The sequence below is a fragment of the Cynocephalus volans genome, chromosome 3, assembly GCF_027409185.1.
Source record: "Cynocephalus volans isolate mCynVol1 chromosome 3, mCynVol1.pri, whole genome shotgun sequence".
Lineage (NCBI taxonomy): Eukaryota > Metazoa > Chordata > Mammalia > Dermoptera > Cynocephalidae > Cynocephalus > Cynocephalus volans.
The window spans coordinates 170,809,932-170,832,506 of NC_084462.1; the positions used below are offsets into that span (position 1 = coordinate 170,809,932).

General features: G+C 54.0%; 1 protein-coding gene across 2 annotated transcripts; it reads right to left on the reverse strand.

Annotated features, from left to right (window-relative positions):
* Nucleotides 1-4,089: 4,089 nt before the first annotated feature.
* On the reverse strand, nt 4,090-21,765 carry GPR68 (G protein-coupled receptor 68). 2 transcript variants are annotated; one of them, XM_063091467.1, is made up of 2 exons: nt 21,668-21,765; nt 4,090-5,589 (listed from the first exon to the last, which is right to left on the reverse strand). In XM_063091467.1, the coding sequence occupies exon 2, from the start codon at nt 5,460-5,462 to the stop codon at nt 4,392-4,394; it is 1,071 nt and encodes a 356-aa protein (XP_062947537.1). In that variant the 5' UTR covers nt 5,463-5,589; nt 21,668-21,765; the 3' UTR covers nt 4,090-4,391. The 2 variants fall into 2 exon arrangements, with proteins under 2 accessions (XP_062947537.1, XP_062947536.1); XM_063091466.1 differs by lacking the exon at nt 21,668-21,765 and adding an exon at nt 13,402-13,476.
* Between the last annotated feature and the right edge of the window lie 810 nt (nt 21,766-22,575).

Consider the following 22,575-nt stretch of genomic DNA (forward strand, 5'->3'; position numbering starts at 1 on the left):
AAAGAAGCAGATAGGTAAACAGTCCTTTTCTCCTCAGGGCAGGTCAGACAGATTTAGTCCCACTTCAGATCCAGGCATCACATTTGAAGAAGTGGGATTTTCTTCAGATGAAGGTAAAGGAAGGTGAGAGCTTAAAACGTGTTGCTGTTGAGTGGAGGTGGCTTGAAGAACTGTCTGTGAGAGACTGGCCAGATGTTCACCAATTCTGCCTCCTCCTCCTGCGTACATAGGAAAACTACATTTCCCAGCCTCCCTTGCAGTTAGGTTGGGGCCATGTGACTGTCATCCAGCCAATGGAGTGTGAGTACCGGGGATACCGACCACTTCAGACATGGCCATAAACCCCTGTGAGATTCTCCCTGTGCCGCTCCCCCTACCTGTGTGGATGGGAAGGGAAGACCCCAAGATGATGGAACCTCTTGATAGATCCTGAATCACTGCCATCACTTAGGAAAAGACTTGCCAGAAAGCAGGCTCTCATTGACTTTGCATGAACGTGATAAACTTTTATTGTTTTAAGGCATTGTGTTTTAAGGCATTTGGGGGGTTTATTTGTTGCTACAGTATAATCCAGCTTTGCCTAATACAAGGTTGGAAGGTTGACGCTAAGAAGCAGGATATGAGGAGCTGTCTTCAAATACCAGTACCTGGAGGGCCATGTGGCTTCAGCAGCCACAATGAAGGCCAGTGGGAAAGTGGTTCTACTTTGGCTCATTAGGAGTTAAGATTTTCTGCCCAACCCTGGAATGGCTTGTCTTGGGTAGTAGTGAATTAGCTGTCACTGGGGGTGTTTGTAGAGGGACTGGACCATCATTTTGGGGGAATGTAGAGATGATACTTCATGGAGATGGAGTTGGATATCATGACCTTTCTGGTACATTCCAGCACTAATATCTAGTGTCTAATCTAGCAGTGTCCATCTGATCATTGAATTAAAGCCAATGGGATTGAAATCGCACCATTCCCCCAGAGCACTGGGCACCATCGTGACTCCAGGGTGGACACCATCAAAGACCACTATCTTGCCAGGTGAATTCAAGGAGTGAAAGCTTTAGGATTACCAGCTGCAAGAAGCAGGTTTTTCAGAAAAGCATTGAGCCAAGAGGGTCAAATTCTGGTTCTCTTTTGGTACTAGCCAGAGAAAAGCAGCAGATGGGGATGTATTCTGTGCTGAAAATTTCTCCTACTCTCATCTGGCCAAGCCACAGACCAATGTGTATAAACAGGAAGCTGAGCCCTTGTCTTATTAAGCAACACTGATGAGTAAGAAAGGAATCTTAATGGCTTCTACCACCTTCAGTCCAAGCCAGATAGACTTGTTCTTCCACCCATTCTCTCAGGAGAGATAGGAATCTTAATCCCCAATAATGTCCCTACTTAGTCTGTTTGGAAGAAGGATCTGCTCTTCCAGAACACTCCAGGACTCCAGCAGCCTGAACCAGAGAGGGATTAAGTAACCAAAATGAAATTTATGTCTTAACATGATGCACTTAATCCTTAGTAATGAATACAAAATCTGCCAGTTGAGAAGATGCTCTAGCCTAAAGAGGACTGTCAACAACTGTGGGCCTCCCCAGACAAAACCCAGTCATTGAGGACAGCCCCAAAGAGATGAATTCACAGACCCTTCTGCTTTGGAAATCTTTCGTAGAGAGGCAGGGATGGTCTGAGCAGGCCCTTCCTCACTGAGCAGCAGCTCTCTAGCAGGCACAAGGGGTCACGTGGTCAAGGACAGAGGGAATGGTACTCTCCAAACCACAAGGCTGGGCTCTGTCCTTGAAAGGAGGTGGCCAAGTTAATTCCCAGAGTGGATTTGCTAAAGAGCTGGATGACACTGTATACATCTCAAGAGGAGGGAGAAAAGACCCTACTTCACTTGAGGGCTCTGTCTTTCTTGGCTACTTGCAGGGTTGATCAAGGGCAAATCCCCAGTTGCTCTGTTCAAGTTTTCTCTGAGAAGGTCAATCCTTAGACCTTCCTGACTCTTCTGGGTGTTTCGAGGGTCCTCTAGATCCCCCTGGTGTTAGAAGATCCCCCTTCCCCCATAAGGACTGCAGCACACTCCTGCTATGACTGGTTACTTTGCTTTATTTGCAGACTGAAGTTTGCTACATAAACCCATTGCACAGTCCAACACATGTATACTTAGTGTAAAAGAGGACAATACAAAAATACAATTTTTGATAGTAAATGGAACCATCCTCACCTAATCCCAGTCCATGCCAGTGGAAACACCAGTGTTTAAGGTCAAAATAGGGGTAAATACTGTGGAATGAGGAGGCGTGAAGGGCCCAACCAATGCTATTGCCCTAGTATGATTCTGAGCTGGGGCTGGGTGATCTCTTCTTGGCTTTGTGGCCATTTCTGCTGCCTTCAGACCAGGTCACTTCTTCCTCCAGGAAGGGGAAGAGGACCTCTGCAGGTCACTGGAGGTCCTTCACAAGGAGCTGGGACAGAGGCTGCCCAGTCAAAGCAAAGTGTAGGCCTGGGACGGTAGTAACCACTTGTCCCTCAGGTACATCCAGCCAGGGCTGTCTGCCTCTGGGCACCCGGATGGGTTAGAGACACAGGGTAAAGGATCAATCTCTTGGAGGATGGGGAGAAGATGGGAAGGGAAATTGAGGTCCTCCTTTTAGCAGATTCCAGAAATGTTCTACTGATGCGAACTTCCACCTCCCCATCCCTGGTCCCTCCCCAGGGTTAGGCCCACCTAGCATCTTGGTCCTGAAGAACTTGAATCCCAAGCCTTTGAGGACATGCCCTGGAAAGTCAGAGCTGGCCCCAGCTCACCAACCAGAAAATCTAAGGGGCTAGCATTTCTGCAAAGGTGGGTAGGTCTGGAGCAGCTCTTCTGGCCATTGGCAAGTTCATCAAGGCCGGGGCTGTGCCTGGCATGTTACAGAAGCAACGTCCCTGGATTTGAATGAATGGATTGAGGCTGAAGAACCCCATAACCCCCTCCTCACTACTCTCCACTTTCGAGGGGATGGCACTCGAGACACAGGAAGCCTTGCTGCAAAATTGAACAGGAGAAATCTGCATGGGCGTGTTGGGGGTGGGAGGGATGCCTCAACATGGTCAGGCAAAAGTTGCAGGAGAGATGAGCCTTGTACCCAGACTTCCACGGCAGAACAAAAGGTGGCGGTCAGTGCCCTGGGCTCCATATGGCCCACGGACCCACCGTCACTCTCCAGGTAGGTGAGGTGGGACAGCTGGCAGAGGAGCAGAGATGGAGAACAGAGACAAGGTGAGCCCAGGACCACCGCTTGTCCTTGTCACAGGAGCTATTAAACCAGAGTGGAGCTTGACCCCAGGCCTTTGGGCTGAGATGCCAGAGAGTGTGTCTCTGTTTTGTTCGTATTGTTGTATCTGAGAACTTGGGAAAAATGTCATGCTCCCCTGAGACCGGCAGACCCTCTACAGTGTGTGTGGCAGGGGTAGGGGGTGGGGGTACTGCCTGTCACAGGGCCCTAGCCTCAGTGTCTTGGCACACACTTGGCATGGAGACCCTGGCATTTAACTCTCTCTCTCATTCTCTCTCTTTCTCCCCCCCTCCCCAAGGCTCCCAGGTCTGGTGATTCCAGGCAGATGGAAATGGAACTTAATTAGGAGGAATCTGTGTAGGGAACCTGCTTAAAGGCACACTGGCTTCAGGCCCCTGTCCTGACACTTGAGCTTCAGGGCTGACTTTCAAAAGGACCGCAGACATCTCTCTGGGGAGCCCCAGGGTTTGCTTTCCACCAGCCTTCGGGCTCAGGGAAACGTGTTCAACTGTCCCTGTGAAGTTATGTTGTGGTTGGAGCCAGGGTTTCTCTTCTGCCTGTCACTCCCCCACTGCCCCTGCCCGCTACTCCCAGTGCCCAAACGCCTCCCCACCTTCCTCCCCCACATCCAATCTCCCTTCCCACTCTGTTGTGGGGTGGGCTCAAGTATTAATGGTGACAGTCCAGCTCCATGTGTCACATCGTCAGGTAACATTGGTACATTTGCACAGGTATCACCTGTGACAACAAGGGCCCTGGCAGGTGAACCCCCAGGGACCTGCCCTCCCCCCCCAGTCCCCTCCCTCTCCGCCACCCCAGCTGCTCTTTGCACATCTCCTGGAAGCAACCGCTCCCTGCCTTCCTCCCACCAGCAGCGCAGTTGGGCATCGCCCCAGCCGGCAGCGGAGGCCACCCGGCAGCGGAGCAGACGGGGCTGATGCCCACCCTCAGCAGCGCCACCGGGCTCATCCCGGGGCCAGGGAGGCCTTGCGGCGGCTGGTCCTGCGCTCCCTCCGGCAGAAAGAGCCCGTGCGCCTGGCAAGCAGGAGGCAGGCCCGGGACCACGAGGCCCGTCGGCGGCAGGTCCTTGGGCCACTCAGGCTAGGCCAGCCCGCCCGTGGGTGACCGTCACACGCCAGGCGAGTTGGGGCTCTGGAAGGCCGAGTGGAGCTTGGTCAGCAGCTCGGGTTCCTCGGCCTGGGCCCCGCTCTTGCCCGAGGCCTCGGGCGCGGCCAGCGGGTAGGCCTCCCGGGCCCGGCCGGTCCTGGAGCAGGTGAGGAAGGCCAGGCAGGCCCCACGGAGGCGGGCCAGGTCCCTGTGGGTGGTCTCGCTGACGAAGCAGTAGAGCACGGGGTCGGCGACGCAGTTGAAGCTGGTGAGGAGGAGGGAGAAGTGGTAGGCGTTGAAGACGCCCTGCGCGAACTCGCAGCTGGCCTCCCAGAGGCTGCGCACCAGCAGCAGCACGTGGTAGGGCAGGAAGCAGGCCAGGAAGATGACCACGGTGCTCAGCACCAGCCGCTGGATCTGGTCCTTGCGGCTCTTCTGGGTGCCGTGGCTCCGGCGCACGGCCCGCAGGATGCCCTGGTAGGACACGAGCAGCAGGCAGATGGGGAAGAGGAAGCCCACCAGGAAGCGGTAGTAGTTGATGCCGCGCTGCCAGGCCTCGAGGGGGTAGTGCTCGAAGCAGACGCGGTGCTGGTTCTCGTCCTCGATGACCTCCTCGTGCACGAGGAAGTAGATGCTGGTCAGCAGCTCCTTGGTCCAGATGACCACGCTGACGGCCACGGCCGCCTTCAGGGTCCGGAACTGGTGGAAGCGGAAGGGATGGGCCACGGCCAGGTAGCGGTCGATGGAGATGCAGCAGAGGAAGCCCACGCTGATGTAGATGTTCTCGTACAGGAGGATGCCGCACACCTGGCAGGACAGGTCGCCGTGGGACCAGTCGTCGTGCTGCAGCACGTACTGCAGCCAGAAGGGGAGCGAGCAGATGTAGAAGAGGTCCGCCAGCGTCAGGTTGCACAGGTACACGCCCAGCTCGTTCCGGGCCTTGATCTGCAGGTAGCCGAAGTAGAGGGACAGGCAGTTGGCTGGGAAGCCCACCAGCAGAACCGTGACGTACACCACCGGGGCCAGCGTCTGGTGGATGGTGTGGTCTATGGCACAGCTCAGCGAGGAGTTGTCTGTGGTGATGTTCCCCATCTTTGGGCCTGAAAGGGCCTCCCCCTGTCACGGGCTCGGGGCCTGGGCCAGACTCTCCACTGCCATCTGGTTTACAGAAGGGTCCAAGCTACCTCAAGGCCTGGGCATCACTGGTGGTGGGTGAGCCCTGAAAGTCAAAGGCAGGACAGGCTTAGAATAATAGCAACTAACGTTTACATAACACCCGCTGTGTGTCACGCACTGTTGTAAATGCTTTACTCAATTCAGAAGGTGTACCAGCCAAGCAACTCCCGTTCGACTAGAATATCCGAATGGGTCACACACCAGGACACTGAAGTGTGCCTCCCCATCCCTCTTCCCTGGCTGACCTTATTTATTCACTGTCCTTTGTTTGCTTTCCTGGTCCCTTGGTGCATCGTAAGGCTGGGAGTTCTCAGGAGCATGAGCCTATCCTCAGCCCTCTCTCCAAGGGAGGCTCAAGGTAAAGGTCAACTTCAACCCACACAAGGTTGACAGTGAGGGCACCGGCCGCCCTCATCTACAGCATCCTTCACCTTTCTCCTACTTGCTCGTGGGAATGAACTGATTAGGTCCGTTAACACGGAGGCCACCGTCCCTCCTGGGGGCCTATCCAGACAGCATCAGGAGAGGCCCAGCCTTGTCTACATCCTACTGGGTTCTGGCAAGAAACAAAAGCCCAGCTTCCCGCAGGGCACTGCCTGGATTCGGGGGTGCCGTCTGCAGGTGCCGCCTCTCCCCTCCTCCACGTAGCTTGGGGAAGGCTCTGGACCCAGGCCGGAGAGAGCACCAGGCCAGGGCCAGAGCCTGACAGGCCGTGCAAGCCACTTACCTTGTCTGAGCCTCAGTTTCCTCACCTGTAAAATGGGCATAAAAACACCTACCCTCGGGGTCAAATCAGGACCACATCAAATGACAGATGGGAAAATACTGAGCTTTGTTTTTCCAGAGGCCGAGAGGGGAATACAAGATGGTAATCTTACCTGAATTAGCAAAGAGTTCATATTGATTGTCAAGAATTTAACAAACAATATGCCAGACATACAAATAAGTTTGAACAAGATAGAATAAAATATTTTGTTGTAAGCCTACTTTATAAATTAAAATATCAAAATGAAAGGCCTGAGTTGCTCTATTGATTTAACACTTCTCTCTCAGATGAAAAATCTCACTGTGTCTAAATCAATATTTTTCAAACTGTTTTTCATTGACACTCCTCTAAGGAGCCTTTTTAGACACTTTTTTCTTCTTTGTAATTTTTACTTGTAAATTTCTTATACGTAGACTTTTTTTCCTAACCATTCCCTCCCCACCCTCCAATGAAATTTTAATATCACAGATCTGCTGCATATCAGTTTATATGTTTAGTCCTTTAGAGGATGACAAATCAATATAATCTCTAAGATTTTTCACCCCACCTGCAGCCAAGAACTGATTTTCACCCCCCCTCGGGAATGCAGTCTGTATGGTTGCAAATTCTGAATGAGTGGGTTCCGAATTAAGCCATTTCTCAGTATCAGCAGATCAACCTTGTCCTTCGTGCTCCCTGCACCAAAGTCAAGCTGGGACTTGTGGACTGGAAGGGAAACCCCTTGGAGTCCATGACCAATGTCTCATCACACCGTTGGCCATGCCCCTTCCTCTGCAGCCTCCCTCCTGCCAGCTCCTGTCCTGGCTCCTGCCTGGCCCTGTGACCACCAGAGCTGGGGATCGGCAGGGAAGCTGGCACGGCGGCATGCTGGGAAGTGGGTCAGAGACATCAGCCCAGCAATTCTGGTCCTGGGGTTCATGGGAGATAAACTTGAGAAGATCCCTGAAATCATACGCTCCATCTTGTAAATATATAAGTATATGCATTTTTCCAGGGAAAAGGGAGCTTTCATAAGTGTTTCTAAAATGAGCAAGAGACAGGTCTGGCCCAAAGCCATCCACTCTCTCACCTGGACTCCAACTCTCTGTAGCTCTCGCCATAGGCAAGCCCTGCTTCTCTGCCTCAGCTCTCCTCTCGGCCTCAACTCTGCCCCCATCCCAGTCCCAGCTCCCCCACTTATGCCCCATAACCTTATCCACATGGCAGCCACAGAAATCTTTCTAAAATGCGAACCAGATCCTCCTCTTCCTTGCTTCACAGCCTCTGAAACAGCTTTTTATCATCCCTAGAATAAAATCCAAACTCCTTGCAGGACTTAACAAGGGCCAAAGCAATCTGGCTCCAGCTCCCCCCACCTAGTCAGCCCCCACCACACTCCAGCCACCCTGACAGCTTTCTGTGCCACCGTCACCCTGACCTCAATCCTGCCTTCGGCCTCGACAACAGCAGCCACCTCTTCCTGAATTTCTCCCTGCCTGCCACTGTCCCAACACAGTGCAGCTCCTTTTCTGCCAGATCTCAGCTCAAATGTCACCTCCTCGGGAGGCCTTCTCTGACTACCCCACCTAAAGCAGCCCCTCTCCAGTCACCATCTCGGCATCCTGTTTGATTCCTCTGCAGAGCTCCCATCGGTATCTGATACATTTCTTGTTCCCTTATCCGTCTGCCTGTTGATGGTCTGTCTCCTCCACTAGGATGTAAATTCCGACAGGGCAGAGGCCTTGTCCGCCTGCTCGCTGCTGTCTCCCTAGCAGATCAAACAGTGCCTGGCACTCAGGAACTACTTCTCGAATGAATGGGTGAGTGCCACCTCCCATTTTCCAGATGAGAAAACCGAGGTTGAAAAGGGGAAGTGACTTGCCCCAAGCTAGCCTGAGGAGGGAAGCATCGGGAAGCATCGGCCTTAGAATGCAGGTCTCCTTGCTCCACGCCCCACCTTCCTGCCACCTATATCCCCTCCAGAGACTCACCTCCCCACTTCTCAGTTCCTGGAGGACGTGGACTCCCAGTCAGACTCACCTCCCCCATCTTCTCCAGGGCACTGGCCTAGAATTTCAGTGTTGGTGGTGGAGGGGGTGCTTCTTCCATTGTGGTAATATATATATATATATATAAATGGAAAATTTACCACTTTAACCATTTTTAAGTGTGCGAGTCAGTGGCATTAAGTACATTCGCATTCTTGTGCTACCACCACCACCATCCATCCCCAGAACTCTTTCCAACTTGCAAAATTAAAACTTTGTACCCAGTAAACACTAACTCCCCAGCCCCTGGCAGCCCCATTCTACTTTCTGTCTCTATGAATTTGACTTCTCTAGGTAACTCATATAAGTGGAATCATACAGTATTTGTTCTTTTGTGTCTGGCTTATTTCACTTACTGAAATGTCCTCAAGATGCATCTGCATTGCAATATGTGTCGGAATATCTTGCCTTTTAAAGGCTGAATAATTTTCTTTTATATATATATTACATTTTTATTTATCCATTCATCTGTCAGTGGACCTTTGGGTTGTTTCCACCTTTTGGCTGTTATGAATAATGCTGCTATGAACATGGATGTGCAAAGATCTGTTCAAGTTTCCACTTTCAACTCCTTTGGGTATATACCAAGAATTGGAATTGCTAGGTCATATGGTAATTCTATTTTTAATTTTTTGAGGAACCACTATAATGTCTTCCATAGTGGCTGTACTGTTTTTCATTACCACCAGCAATGCACAAGTGTGTTTTTGTTTATTTGCTTGTTTTCACTTATATGTTCTGTTGGTGAGAGGACAGAGAGAAGGGGCAGCTGAGGCCTGTGACCCCAAAACTCTGCCCACAGCTGGGTGACTCAGAATTGGGCACACTCACCCTTCTCTTGCCAGCTCTCCTGTCCTTGAATCCCAGGCCCACACCTGTGGAGCTAAACACTTCACCAGGCTTACATATGAGGACATCAACAGCAGCACAGGTCCCCGATGGCCCCCAGGGGCACCTACCCAGGACTGTTCATGTTTCTGAGTTTACTTGGGTTCCCTACAGTTCAGATAAAATCTACCTGCAGGAAGATAAAATCCATTCATAAGCACAGGCCCCCAGGCTCCATCTAAGTAGAGAAGCCACCTTGAAAACACATCCTGCCAGGTCTTGGGAAATCACTGAGAGTCACCCAGCCTGAAACCTGTTATTTACTAGTGGTGAGTGTATGTACATGTCGGGGGGGTGGGGCATTGATTTGTAGCTTCCTCTTTCCCAGGCCAACAATAAGCTAATTCTGGCCACCAAAGTCAGAAATAGTCATGCCTGCAGAGCAAAGAAGAAACATTTATGACATTTAGATTAAAATACCTCCTATGTTCATTTTGGAGCAAAAAGAGGGTTTCGGTAAAAGGGGGCGGTTCTTAAACTTAGGTGCATCAGAATCCCCTGGAGGATTTGTTAAGACAGCTAGCTGAGCCCTACCTCCGGGGTTTTGGGCTCAGTGGTGCTGAGGTGGGGCTCAAACATTTACATTTTGAACATGCTCCCAGGTGATGCAGATGCTGGTGGCCCGTCAACCACACTTTGACTGGCAGGGTACTAGGAGAGTCTAGAAGGTCCAGGCTTCAGCGCCTGAGCACGTGTCCTCCAGAAGGCAGGGGAGCAGAGACAGCTGCACGGGAAACTTAAAACCCAGCAGAACCAAGACACAGCCCTTGGGCGCTCTCCAGACTGATTCAAGCTCTCAAGAAATAGTGACTAAATCCATCCAATTACACCTTTTATTTGCACAATAGCTTACAGAGCACTTCACTCTTGCCTTCTTGTCCAGTCTTCACACAGCCCTGTTATTGTCCCCATCTTAGAGATGAGGAAACTGAGGTCCAGAAAGATGAAGCAGTTTGCTCAACAGTCCAGTATTTACGGGTTTCACTGGACAAGTATTTGTGGGGCATCTACAATGTTCACAGCACTAGGCTAGACTCATGGGACTTAGAGATAAGCAAGAAATGGCACCCACCCTAGGGAACCTCCAAGCCCATAAGATAGGAACGCCACGTGCACAAAGTACTGCCACCTGAGGCCATGTATGCTGGGTGCTGTGGGCCTCTCTCCCGCACACACTAAATGTCGGTTCGCTCTTTTTACTCCATGCACATTCTTACGGGAGGGCATCTTCTCCACGGTTTCAACTCCACCTTCACTCTGATGACTCCCAGCCCTCTCCCCAGGCTGAAGGCTGACATAACCAGCATCCTGCCGCCCCACAGGACATGCTTGGTGAGGCCACACTAGGTCCATCATCTTCTCCACGAATCTGTTGTTGGAAGGTGTCTCCCACCTGCCCAGTCACTCACATTGAATGGCTGGCTTTCGCCTTCCTCCAGCAACTTCATCTACAGCATTCAGTTAATTACCAAGCTCTACCATTTTCAGCTCCTAAGAGTTTCCCACATCCACCTCCTCCTCGTCAGCTCTGTCACCAGCGCCCTAGATCGGCTTTGTTAAGACTTCCTCCCCAGAGTCAACGCAACAGTTTCCGACTGGGCTTCCTGTCTCCATTTAACCACCCTCAAAGTCGTCCTCTGAAACACAAATCTAAGCAAGTCACGCCCTGCTTCAAATGCTCCCATGGCTCTGTGGTTACCTACCCACCCACCCACCCACGTACTCATTCATGCAACAAATACTTCTTGAGGGTCTGCTCTGTGGAAGGCACTACACTGGACACCGGCCCCTACTGTCAAGTTGCTTTTAGTTATGGGGGAGGGGAAAAGATAAATGAAACAAGCTCATGAAGACAGCAGAGGATTCTATGGGAGTTCATAGGAGGTGATCTAATCCAGTCCGGAAAGGCCTTCCTGAGCAACGACAGTTATGCCAAGACCAGGAGGGGGAAGGGCTGCCCACGCAAGGGGAGATCGTGTCTGTGGAAGATGTGTGCAAACGCTAGAGGGAGGAAAGGGCACCTGTGGGGAACTGGGAGTGGCTGGATTGACCAGATCTGGGTACGAGGTGGGCACGGCCAGAGAGGAGACTACAAGAAGCTGCAGGCACTGACAACTAATGAGAAGGGAGGTAGGAAATAGTTAGGGACAAATCCGAGATGCTCCCCAGTGTCTGGTCCTTATAGGCCCTCAGAAATGATTTGTTAGATGGACGGATGTGTGGAGAGGTGGGCAGGTGGGTGGCTGGATGGGTGAATGGGCGGGGGGATGTGTAATGGGTAAATGGGTGAGGGTAGATGGATAGATGGAAGAGTAGATGGGTGGACAGGTGGGCAGACAGATGGGTAAACAGGAGGGAATAGGTGGGCAGGTGGGTGGGTGGATGGGTGAATGGGCGGGGGGTAGATAGATGGGCAAATGGATGGTGGATTGATGGATGAATGGGCGGGGGGATGTGTAATGGGTAAATGGGAGAGGGTAGATGGATAGATGGAAGAGTAGATGGGTGGACAGGTGGGCAGACAGATGGGTAAACAGGAGTGAATAGGTGGGCAGGTGGGTGAGTGGATGAGTAGATGGGTGGGGGGTGGAGGCTGGGTGCTGGGATGGAGGAGAGACCATGAACAGAAAGAGGAACATGAGAAGGAGGAATCGCAGGGGCCTCACCTCTGCTCGGGCTGCCAGAGCTGGCCAGAGGGTCCTGCATTCTAACCAGGCCTTCCCAGAGCCGCCCTCCCTTCTACTGCTCCCTGAGGACAGGCACCCCCAGATAGAAACTACACCTTGACTGGAGTGTCCCTTCTCTACCTTGTCTCCACAGGAGCCTTGCTCCTCAAAAACCAAAGGACACAGTGGATGCAAAAGCGTTCTGTAAATGGAAAAACATAGATGGGGTGGAAGAACCAAGCCTCATCTGACCAGAGGCCCCCCCCCCCCCCTTGCCAGGTACGTTTCTGTACATTCATTCTCTCTTTCAGACCCACTTTAGAGATGAAAAAACTGAGGCTCAGAGAGATGAACTAACCTGCTGTAGATGCCAGTTGGGATGTCACAGGCCAGGTTCTGAATTCACACTTGCCCACACTTTCCTTTTTACTATGCACTCTGGCTGTTTATCATGATTGTCACTGAGCAAGAGCCCTCAATCTCCAGGCTTAGCTCCAGTCCCCACAGATGCCACCTCAAGGCCACCAGGCTTAGTCCTGGGCCAGCCTCCTGCACCTGGATGATGCTCTACCAGGTCAACCATGTCTTCAGCACCCACTGAGGAAAACCTAATATGTGCAAGGTCCGTGGTTTCCCAGGGTGAAGAGGGTTGGGGAAAAGAACCAAATCAACACTTTATCATCCAGCTGAGAAATTGAGAGAAACTACACACGAAGCAACAGTGTCTAAAAGCTAATCAGCATGGCAGTCTCTGAGGACTTTAATGATCAAGAGAAATGAAGCCCCCAACAGGAAGGAAGGGCCTCTTTGACGCAAGCTAGGAGTCTTTTGCATGTTCCAAGTAGAAGGCGGAGGTGCCTGCATGCTGGATTTCAGCTGGCACATAAACAGTCATCGAATTCGTCACCCCATTCTTCCGTGTGGTGCACGCGGGCACGCACACAGTTACTCATGGTGCCAGGCACTGCCCCTGGGACCCCCAAGCCCACAGAGCTGGGGAGTTTCCTGCGAGCCTAGCTTCCCTTCTCTTCAGCTGGCCAAACCTCCACACGCTTTAAACAAGGCTGTTTCATTTCCTGAAAATGCTCATTTCAGAGGCTGTTAATATTTCCCTTTTAGGAGAGTATAGAAATCAGGCTGCATTTCTCCTTAGTCCCCATCATTCCTGTCATGCAGCAATGACAACAAAGACAACAGAATCTATTTCTAAAGCCCTTACAACTGTTTCAAAGTTCAGTTCCATCTGGGCTCGCAAAGTGCCCATGAGTCAGGTGGGGCTGGCATCGTAACCCATTTCACAGAACCTGCAGCTCAGAGAGGCTACACTGTAAGTCAGGGTGGATCTGAATCCAGGTGTCCAGGCACCAACTTGCTGCCTTTAAGCTTTTTTGACCACAAACCATAGCAAGAAATACTTTACATTGTGACCCAAGACACACAGACACACACACTCATACACATACATGAATACGTATAGAGAAACAAACTTCCCCCAAAGCAATACTTACCCTACTACTTGCCATGTGCTCTGGTATTTTCTATTCTATTTCATTTTTTAAAATGCAGGTCATGAGCTACTAGATTGATTTCCCAACACACTAAGGGATTTGGAAACAGCTGGACGGACCCCCACCTGTGCTGCCTGGCTTCTCCTGGAGACTCGGGGCCCCAGGAAGGTGGCGTGGTCTCTGCAGCCAGGTGAAGAGCAGGCAGGGAGTGGGCATCGAAGTCCCGTAGCTCCTGGAATCAGGACGAGGGAGTACTCCGAGGGGGAACCTGGGATGAGCCCTCTCTGACTCTGCCTGCCCCAGCTGGGCTCTGTCCTCACACCTCAAACAGCAGGCTTCCTGCAGCGGCTCTGCAGAGGCCTGGGCGACCCTGCAGCCAGGACCCGAGCTCTCCCTCCAGTGATTTCCCGCAGACCAAACCTCCCAGCTCTGTCTAGAAAATCCCCAGCTGGAGGCTGCCCATTCCTGAGCTGAGGCAGAATCATGTGAACTCCAATCTGGTGTCAGGCTGGGCGGTTGCCGAGGAACCACTCGCCAGCCAGAGGACGAGAGCGGCGGAACCGCTCCCCCATGCATCCTCCGCGGCTTTCTGCACACCCCAGAGTCAGTGAGCAGCCTCACTGGGGAATGTCAAAGCTGGACTAGGGGCAGGTGCCCTTGGGGACTGGAGGGGAGGCAGGAGGAATGGGGTGTGCTAATTCCATCCATCACGTCACCTCCGGGCACCTACAGGGTACGGAGACAGGAGACACAGGATGTGGCCCCCAGGCCCACACCCAGATCACTAGCCTATGCCGTGGCCACTGCTGCAGTGTGGACACCGGCAAGAACAATGGAACAACAGGCAAGGACAGGGGAAGCTGGCCGTTTTCACTCCTACCCCAACCCGTGACCCTTCAACCCCTAGCAGCCAGCGTCTGGGTCAGTGGGTCTCAGTCTTGGCCACGTGCATTAGAAAACACCTGGGGAGCCTATAAAAATATCGATGCCCAGGACCAAGCCAGACTGATTAAATCGCGCTCTCTGTAGGTGAGGAGGAGCCAGCAGCAATGTTTTTCAGAGCTCCAGGGATGACTCTAAAGTGCAGCCGGGGCGGGGGCCGCTGAGGTGGTGGAGGTGACGGGATCCGCCCTGCAGAGTGGGGGCGGCGGGGCTCCGGCTCCAGCCATGCCTTCCACTGCGGGCCCAGGGCGCGACCAAGCACAGGGCTCTGGCCTCGTGGGGTCTTCTGGCTCTCGGGAGCACTTACTAACCTCCCTCCATGGCACACTAGCAGCATAGGAGGGCCGAAAGGACCCCTGGAGGTTACCCAGCCCAGTCGTCATTTTACAGATGGGGATACAGAGGGGAAGGTTCTAGACCAGGGCCTGACAGCTTTGAGGATAGAGCTGCGACCGCATCCTGTGGCTGACTTCAGGCACCCTGCTGCCTTGGCTTACCCACCTCCCTCCAAGGGGGTCTCCTTGGAAGTTGGTCACAGGATACATTGCTGGAGCCAGGAGGCCAACATGCGTGGGGTCACTGGAGATGTGAGTTCTTCCTGCCCCATTACGTGATCTGTGGGACCCGTCTTCTCCAGAGAGCGGTTTGCTATAGTCCTGTTGGGGGATGATATTGGTATGGGTTCCAGAAAAATCCCCTTCTGTGGGGCTCTCCAAGAAAATGCTACCGCAGAGCAGGCCCTTTTAAAACTGTCTCCCACGTTAGTTGCTTCTTGCGGTCCTTCCATCACAAGCGCAAGGGTGCAGTTTGGTATACAGTGCAGCAGTCTGCATGCAGACACAGGTGCTATTTCTGAGCTGTGGGACTGTGGTCGGCTTTCCCTGATGTCATATGGAAGGACTGGGGGTTAGAAGTACAGGATCACCTTAGTGGTGACTGCCTGGCTACCCCAAGGACACACTCTGCCAAAGAAAGCACCTCCAGAACTCTCTACAGGGCGGCCCAGCCAGCAGGACACACAGAGAGGCTGTCTATACCATCACCCTCTATACTTGCAGGGACCACCAATGGCACTGTGTCCCCTCCTCCCCTGGCACCCCTAGGGACAGCAAGCTGCCCAGGCTGCTCAGCCCCTCTGCCAGCAGCTTGCACCATGCCTCACCTGGAGAGGAAGTCCTCCCTCCCTCCCCACTGGGCCTCTGGGATGCAGATGGCAGGTGAAGCTGCTTCACTGTCACTCAAATTGGCTGAGCCCACGTCCCCTGAGTACCCACTTGGTAAGAGAGAAAAGAGCCCCTGCCGTGTTCTACCTTGGCGCTAGGATTTCATGCATAACCTAAACCAGGAAGGGAGGACTAGAATTAGCAGTGACACCATGCAATGGCCTGGGGGGTCCCAGAAGCCCCATAACTTCCACCCACCTCTCTAAGTAAACCTATAACTAAGTAAAAGTAGTAAGTTTGTCATAAAACTGCAGCTTCAGGAGAAGCCCCTGGCCCCCCTCCTCCTGTCCATGTTTCTGTCCTTCAGCCCAAAGTGGCAGAATCCTGAGAGGCCACCGACTGGAGTGGGGATTTAGTGGAGGGTGAGAATGCCTGGGCCCTGGGGCCCGCCTGTGCGGCTCCTCCCATCCTAGAAAGACACAAGGGCCTAAATTGAGCCAGGCCTGCCACTTGCAGCCATGTTCTCATTGTCACTTTCTCTGTCTCTCTGCTCCAGGGATGGCAGGCATGAAGCACCATAGTACCCCCTGGGATGGCAGCCCCAGAAAGTTGGACTGAGCCCTAAAGGTCCCTATCACAGCTCCAGCATCAACATCTACTCCAGGACCTGGGCTTTGAAGGGCTGGTGGACTTTTCTGAGCTGCTCTGGAGGCTGCTTTGAGGGCAACAGGGCCGAGGCCACGGGCCTTCAGATATCCACTGGCCTCCCAGAGGCCCAGGCAGCCCAGGAGTCAGCATAGAGAGGACCCTGGGGTCTGCCCTGAGCTGGTGCATTGTGCAACTCCTCCAGCACATGGCGGCAACCCCACAGTCACTTGGGGGACAGCTCGAGGTAGAAGTTAGGAGCAGAGGCTCTGGGCCCAACTGCGGAGGTTAAGTACCAGTGCTGCCACTTTCTGGCTACGTGGCCTTGAGAATCACATACGCTGTAGACCCATGGACTTCTGTGAGAATCAAAGGAGATGAGCCCAGCAGGTGCCAGGCACTTAGCAACAGGTCCTTGGAAACAGTGAGTGAGGATGCAGTGGCAGTGGCAGTCCACAGCCGCCTCCATGACAATCTTTGGGGGAGGGGGGCGGCGAGCATTATTCTGCCTCCCACACCCTCCGTGTTACACTTATTTAAAATCTTGTTCAGCAGCACTTCTCAAAGTCCAGTGTGCACGTGAATCTCCCAGAATCTTGTTAAAGTGCAGCTTCTGGCTCAGTAGGTCTAGGGTGGGGCCTTAGCTCCCGGGTCCATGAAGCCCACCTTTAGCTCTTGTATGCCCATGGCAATTAGTATAGTGCTGCACAAGTGTTTAGCATTAATAAGTGCTTGATAACTGAAAGAAAGAGAGAGAGGCTGAGGAGGATGGAAGGGAGAGAGGGAGGGAGGGAGAGAGGGAGAGAGGGAGGGAGGGAGGGAAAACATCTGGACGCTGCCCTCCACCCCCACCCAACCGGGACAAAGTCTACTAAGGAGAGAGAAGAGACAGATGGAGTGGTCACGCTGCGCGGTGCGTTGGGATGGAGTCTCTGGTGGGGGTGGGCTTGGAGCTGTGCCCCCGAGAGCGGAGGGTGGGCAGGAGAGGACTGAAGTGTGAAGGGACGCAGGGAGGAGGCCCCCCTCCTGGCACACACCTTTGCCGTGTGGCCTAGCTGGTGGCTTACCCACTTTCTGGCCTCTGTTCCCCTCCCAAAAGGCCTCTCAGCCATCATCTCCATTCTCTTCTTCCCAACCTTCAAAGCCAAATCCACCCACCCCCAATTCTTCAAGGCAGTGTTTCTCAGGTGAGCCAGGGGACAGCTGCGTCAGTATCCCCTGGATGCCTATTAAGTGCAGATTCCCAGGCCCTGCCCTGGACTCACTGAATCAGAGTCGCTTAGGGATGGAGTCAAAGAGGCCACATTTTTAGCAATTCCCCTGGGTTTTTGGGACACACACCAAAGCTTGAGAATGACTGCTTTCAGGCCCAGCTCAAATACCACCTCCTCCATGCAGCCTTCCCTGGCACCCATAGGGTGACCCTGTCTCCCTCTCCACCCAACTCCCACAGCATTCACTCGATCCTTCCCTGGGACTTCATCCTTTCCTGGCTGACTTGAGCCTTCTGAAAGGTGAGCGCTGGGTGTTTCGTCACTGTGGCTGTGGGAGAGCTGGGACCAGGGTTCCTCACACAGAAAGAAGGTGGCCAACGAGTCCTGCCAAAGGATGAATGGGTGCCGATGGAGGGGACGCAGGGTGGGTACTGATGTGCCTTGAGCTGTCACCACATGTGAGGCACTGTGCTTTCCAGAGGCTGCCTTGATAATGCCTCCCAGCAACCCTGCCAGGCAAACATTATCATCCCGGCTTTACCACTGAAGACAGACAGGGCTGTCCAAGACCAAGGGTCACACAGGTGGCAAGCGGCAGCACTAGGATTCAAGTCAAGATCTGACTTCACTGTATTTTAATAACGACCGGCGAAATGCATGGGAATGTGTATGATTCCTTGTTAATGCCCTTCTCGCCCTTTAGACAATGAGCTGCATGAGACAAGAGGAGCTGGGTCTATTGTGTTCTCTGCTGGGGAAAATGCACGTGAAAAATAAGTTGAATGTGGCAACAAATAAATGAATCTAAATTCCATTTCTTCCTGCAGCCTGCCTGGAAGGTCAAGGTGAAATTGAAGCTAAGGAACTGGGGGAGACAGTCAGGATACGGATGAGACAATAGGAAGAGGGTTGGTTTGACTCTCAGGTCGTGAGTGGGTGGCCCTTTGTGAAAATGTCTTACCACTGAAGCCTGCTGCTGCTGACGAGAAACTTCCAACCATGAGAGTCTGTGGTCTGAGCAGGTCTGAGCTGCCTGGGCATCCTTGCTGCCTGAGGCCACAGGCCTAGAGGTTGCTATGGCAACCCTGGGACCTGCAGCCCCCACGGGCTTCCTGCCTCCCCTTCCCAGTGCTTCACCCCATCAATTAATAACCTAATAATATATGACAACAATCACTCCAAATACCCAGCCAGCAGCCCTCTTGAAAAACAGGCTTCTCCAGGGAATTGTGAGCTGCAAAGATACTCGTTACACTCAACCCCCAGCCACCTACTAAAATCTATTTTCCTGCATCCAAATTACTCTCTCCCTGGCTTCTCCTTCTTGTTTTAAAGGCATGGTGTTGACAGAGCTGGGGACTGAAGCCTCAGAGGTTTCCAGAAAACAGATGCTAGAGAAGCCACGTATACGATGTCTGCTCCCTCAGCCCTGAATCTGGCCCGAAGATACTGTTCTGATCAAAACAGACTCTATCATAAGGCCCTAGTCATTGATATCTGTATCTCTGCTGGTCCTTTCCTGGGAGAAGCTATTTATCCTTTGCAAAAGATGAATTAATTCATCACCATGGCACCCAGAAACAAAATGAGAAAGCAAAAGAGAAGACTTTCAAGTTGTAGTGGATCCCAGATGGTTGCAAACTGTTTGATACTCTTTTCATTGAGAGGTGGGAGTCTAAGTCCCCCCCACCCCCCCATTTGAATCTAGTAGGCTCTGTGACTAGCTGACTAATAGAACCAAGTGGAAACAACACTACCAGTTTCTGAGTCTAGGCCTGAAGAGACTGGCAGCTCCCACTTCCCATCTCTTGGGATAGTTGCTCTTGAAACCTAAGTGCCACACTGCGAAGAAGACCAAGCAGCCTCGTAGAAAGGCCCACATTGACAGGAACCAAAACCCTGGCCAACAGCCCCTACTGTGCCCCCAGATAACAGCCAGGATCAACTCGCTTGCTGGACAAGTGTGTGATCTTAGAAGAGGGTCTTCCAGGTCCTGTTGGGCCATCTCAGCTGATGCTTGGAGGAGCAGAAATAAACTATCCCCACCAAGCCCTGCCCAAACTGCAGATCTGTATCAAAATAAATGAATGTTATTTTAAGCTAATATCTTTTCAAGTGCTTTGGTATGCAGCAATAGATAACTGGAACATTCGTATTATTTTTCTCCCAACCCACTTTAGGGCCTCTCATGTGCTGGATTCATTCATATGGTTATTTGATTTTAATTTTCATAACAATTCTGTGAGGTGGATATTATCACCTCCACTTTCCCATGAGATGCTAAAGCTTGGAAAGTTAAAATATCTTGTTTGAGGCCAGCCGGCTAGGAACTCTCATGCTAAAGCTTGGGCTCCACCACCATGCTCATCACCGCTGACGTTGATTGCTCACTTCCTCCCAAGCCCTCAGCCAGCCAGCCCCTCTGCAAGTCCCACCCCCCAAACACCACCAGCCTCTGCACACCTCCACACTTTGCAGTTGTTGCCTGGAACCTGTTTTCTGCGTTTTGTGTCCTGTTAGATGAGTCTTCTCTCCCTACCATGTGCCCTTTACCCAGAGGGCGAAACATAATAGTAATTGTGAGGACGCTCAGAGCTAACGTTTAAGAGGCACTGCAAGGCTTTCAAGGTAAGAGCTGTACCTGCAGGATCTCATAACCACCCTAGGAAGTAAACACTAACATTATGTCCATTTCACAGAAGAAGACACTGAGGCTTAAAAAGAGGTGATCTGCCCAAGGTAATAATAGCTCTAATACACGGAACAACCTGAATTTGGACCCCGGCCGTCTGGTTTTGGAACTGGGCTCTCAACTCTAGTCCACATAGCCTATAGCACGCACATGGTCCAGCCCTACACTGTGCAGAAATTCCCTCCCTCCCTGGGAAGCTTACCTGTGTGGGGACGGGGGCAGTGCAGCAAAACACAACCACCAGATTTGTAGAGTTTCAAATCATTCTCACGTGTCTCTCCTCCTCACGGTCCCTCTGGGAGGTGGCCATGGCTAATGTTTCCCGTTTTACAGGGGCCCAGACACAGCAAGTGACAGAGCCACACAGCCTGTGGCTCCAGGCCAGCGCTCTCCCCTCTGCGCACTGCTGAACCCCCAAGAGCCTTCCCTGCCTGTGCCAATTCGTCCCCGCAGTCGCCGTTCTCCAGCTTGAGGACTGCTGGGCCGCTGCATTCTCAGTGGGACCATTTGATTGCCAGAGTGGGGGCCCTGCCAACCAGAGACACCCCCCCCCCCGGACCTCCCCCTGCAGGGTCCCCGTCCCCTCCCCGGCGGCAGGGCGCCTGCTCAGGTCTCAGTGCCCCCGGGCGTGACGAGCTGCCCCTGGAGGGAGAGGGGCCGCGCAGATTCGGGGGAAGGGAAGGAAAGCGCGGCCCACACGCCATCTCCGGGTCACCTGTGCCGCCGAGCCCCGGGAAATGAAGGGTTAGCTGTCTCACACTCTTTTTTGGAGGCGGGAGGGGGAAGTAATTACCAGGTGGCCACGGAGCCAGCCGAGGGGGCGGCTGCTAAACCAGGCGGCGACCACAGGCGGAGACACCCCACCCGGGAGAGGGACCGGGACGCGCCGGCGCTGGGGGACAGACAGCCGGCGGCCACCGCGGCCGCCGCCAATGTCTGCCCGGGCACGCTCCGCGGTGCTGGCTCGGGGCGCGCCCGCCGCTGCCGCGCACGCTCCCGCCTCGCCCCGCGCGCACACGTGCTGTCCCCCGCGCTCCCGCCTCTCCCGCACGCGCCCGCCTCTCCCCGCGCGCACACACGTGGCTGTCCCCCGCGCGCCCACCTCGCCCCGCGCGCACACGTGGCTGTCCCGCACGCTCCCGCCTCTCCCCGCGCGCACACACGTGGCTGTTCCGCACGCGCCCACCTCTCCCCGCGCGCACACACGTGGCTGTTCCCCGCGCTCCCACCTCTCCCCGCGCGCACACACGTGGCTATCCCCCCGCGCGCCCACCTCGCCCCGCGCGCACACGTGGCTGTCCCGCACGCTCCCGCCTCTCCCCGCGCGCACACACGTGGCTGTTCCGCACGCGCCCGCCTCTCCCCGCGCGCACACACGTGGCTGTTCCGCACGCGCCCACCTCTCCCCGCGCGCCCACCTCGCCCCGCGCACACACGTGGCTGTCCCGCACGCTCCCGCCTCTCCCCGCGCGCACACACGTGGCTGTTCCGCACGCGCCCACCTCTCCCCGCGCGCACACACGTGCTGTTCCCCGCGCGCCCACCTCGTCGCGCGCGCACACGCGCCTTCCCGGGACGGGACAGGGGCTTGGCTCGCTGGGGACACGTACCTGAGCGGCCACAGTCTGGGCGCCTGCCGCCGTCACCCGCGCCCTCTCCTATTGCCCGCGGCTGGAGGGGACGGCCTGGGGCGCCGGCGGGTCCTTTCCTCCTCGGGAACCTGGGGCCACGTTGTGCCCCGTTTCTCCCATCCCACCACCCCGCCGGGCACACCCAGCCCTGCCAGTCCACGCCCTGCCTTTTACTCTGACCACAGACGACAGGCCAGGCGCCTGCCGGGAAGGGCCTCGGCGGCTAAGCCGGCGTGCACGCCTGTCCTGGAGGTCCAGTATCCTCCACCACCACTACCTTCCCGTTCTGGGGACAGGCTCTGGAGCGCCGCTTGGGACTTGGCTGTAGAAGGACAAGGACACCTCTCCATCCACATCCACTCCCGGGGAGGAGAGGGGCCTGGCTGTCTGCAGCCTCTGGCCAGAAGCACAAGATGAAAAGCTGGGAGAAGAGTGGATGCAGGGGCCTCTGTCCTGTTCACCTCCGTGTCCCCAGCAGGGCACATCAGTAGCCACTCAGTAAATTCAGTGTGGTGCTGCTGCTCTGGTCCTCTCTCCACCTGTCCTGACTTTTGCCCCAGGCCAGCGCAGCCTGGGGCTCTGCACAGCTGTCTGTCTGCATGGCTCTTGCTGAGAGCAGGGCGCCCCCATCCCTGTTTGTGAGATGGATGTTTGGAATCTGTCACTGCGGAGTCTGCAGAAACTTTTGTGGTTGGTCATCAGGACAGATGTCTGGGGCTAGGAATGGAGGGTGATTGGAAGTGGAGGTAGGGGAGGGAGAGAGAGGGAGACTGACCACTTCACCTTCTGCTAACCCCTCTGGGTGGCTCAAAACTCCACACTCTGTGACTTGCCCTCTAGGGGAGTCTCTGGAAGGAAATGACCAGTGGGTAGGAGAGCAGAAGATG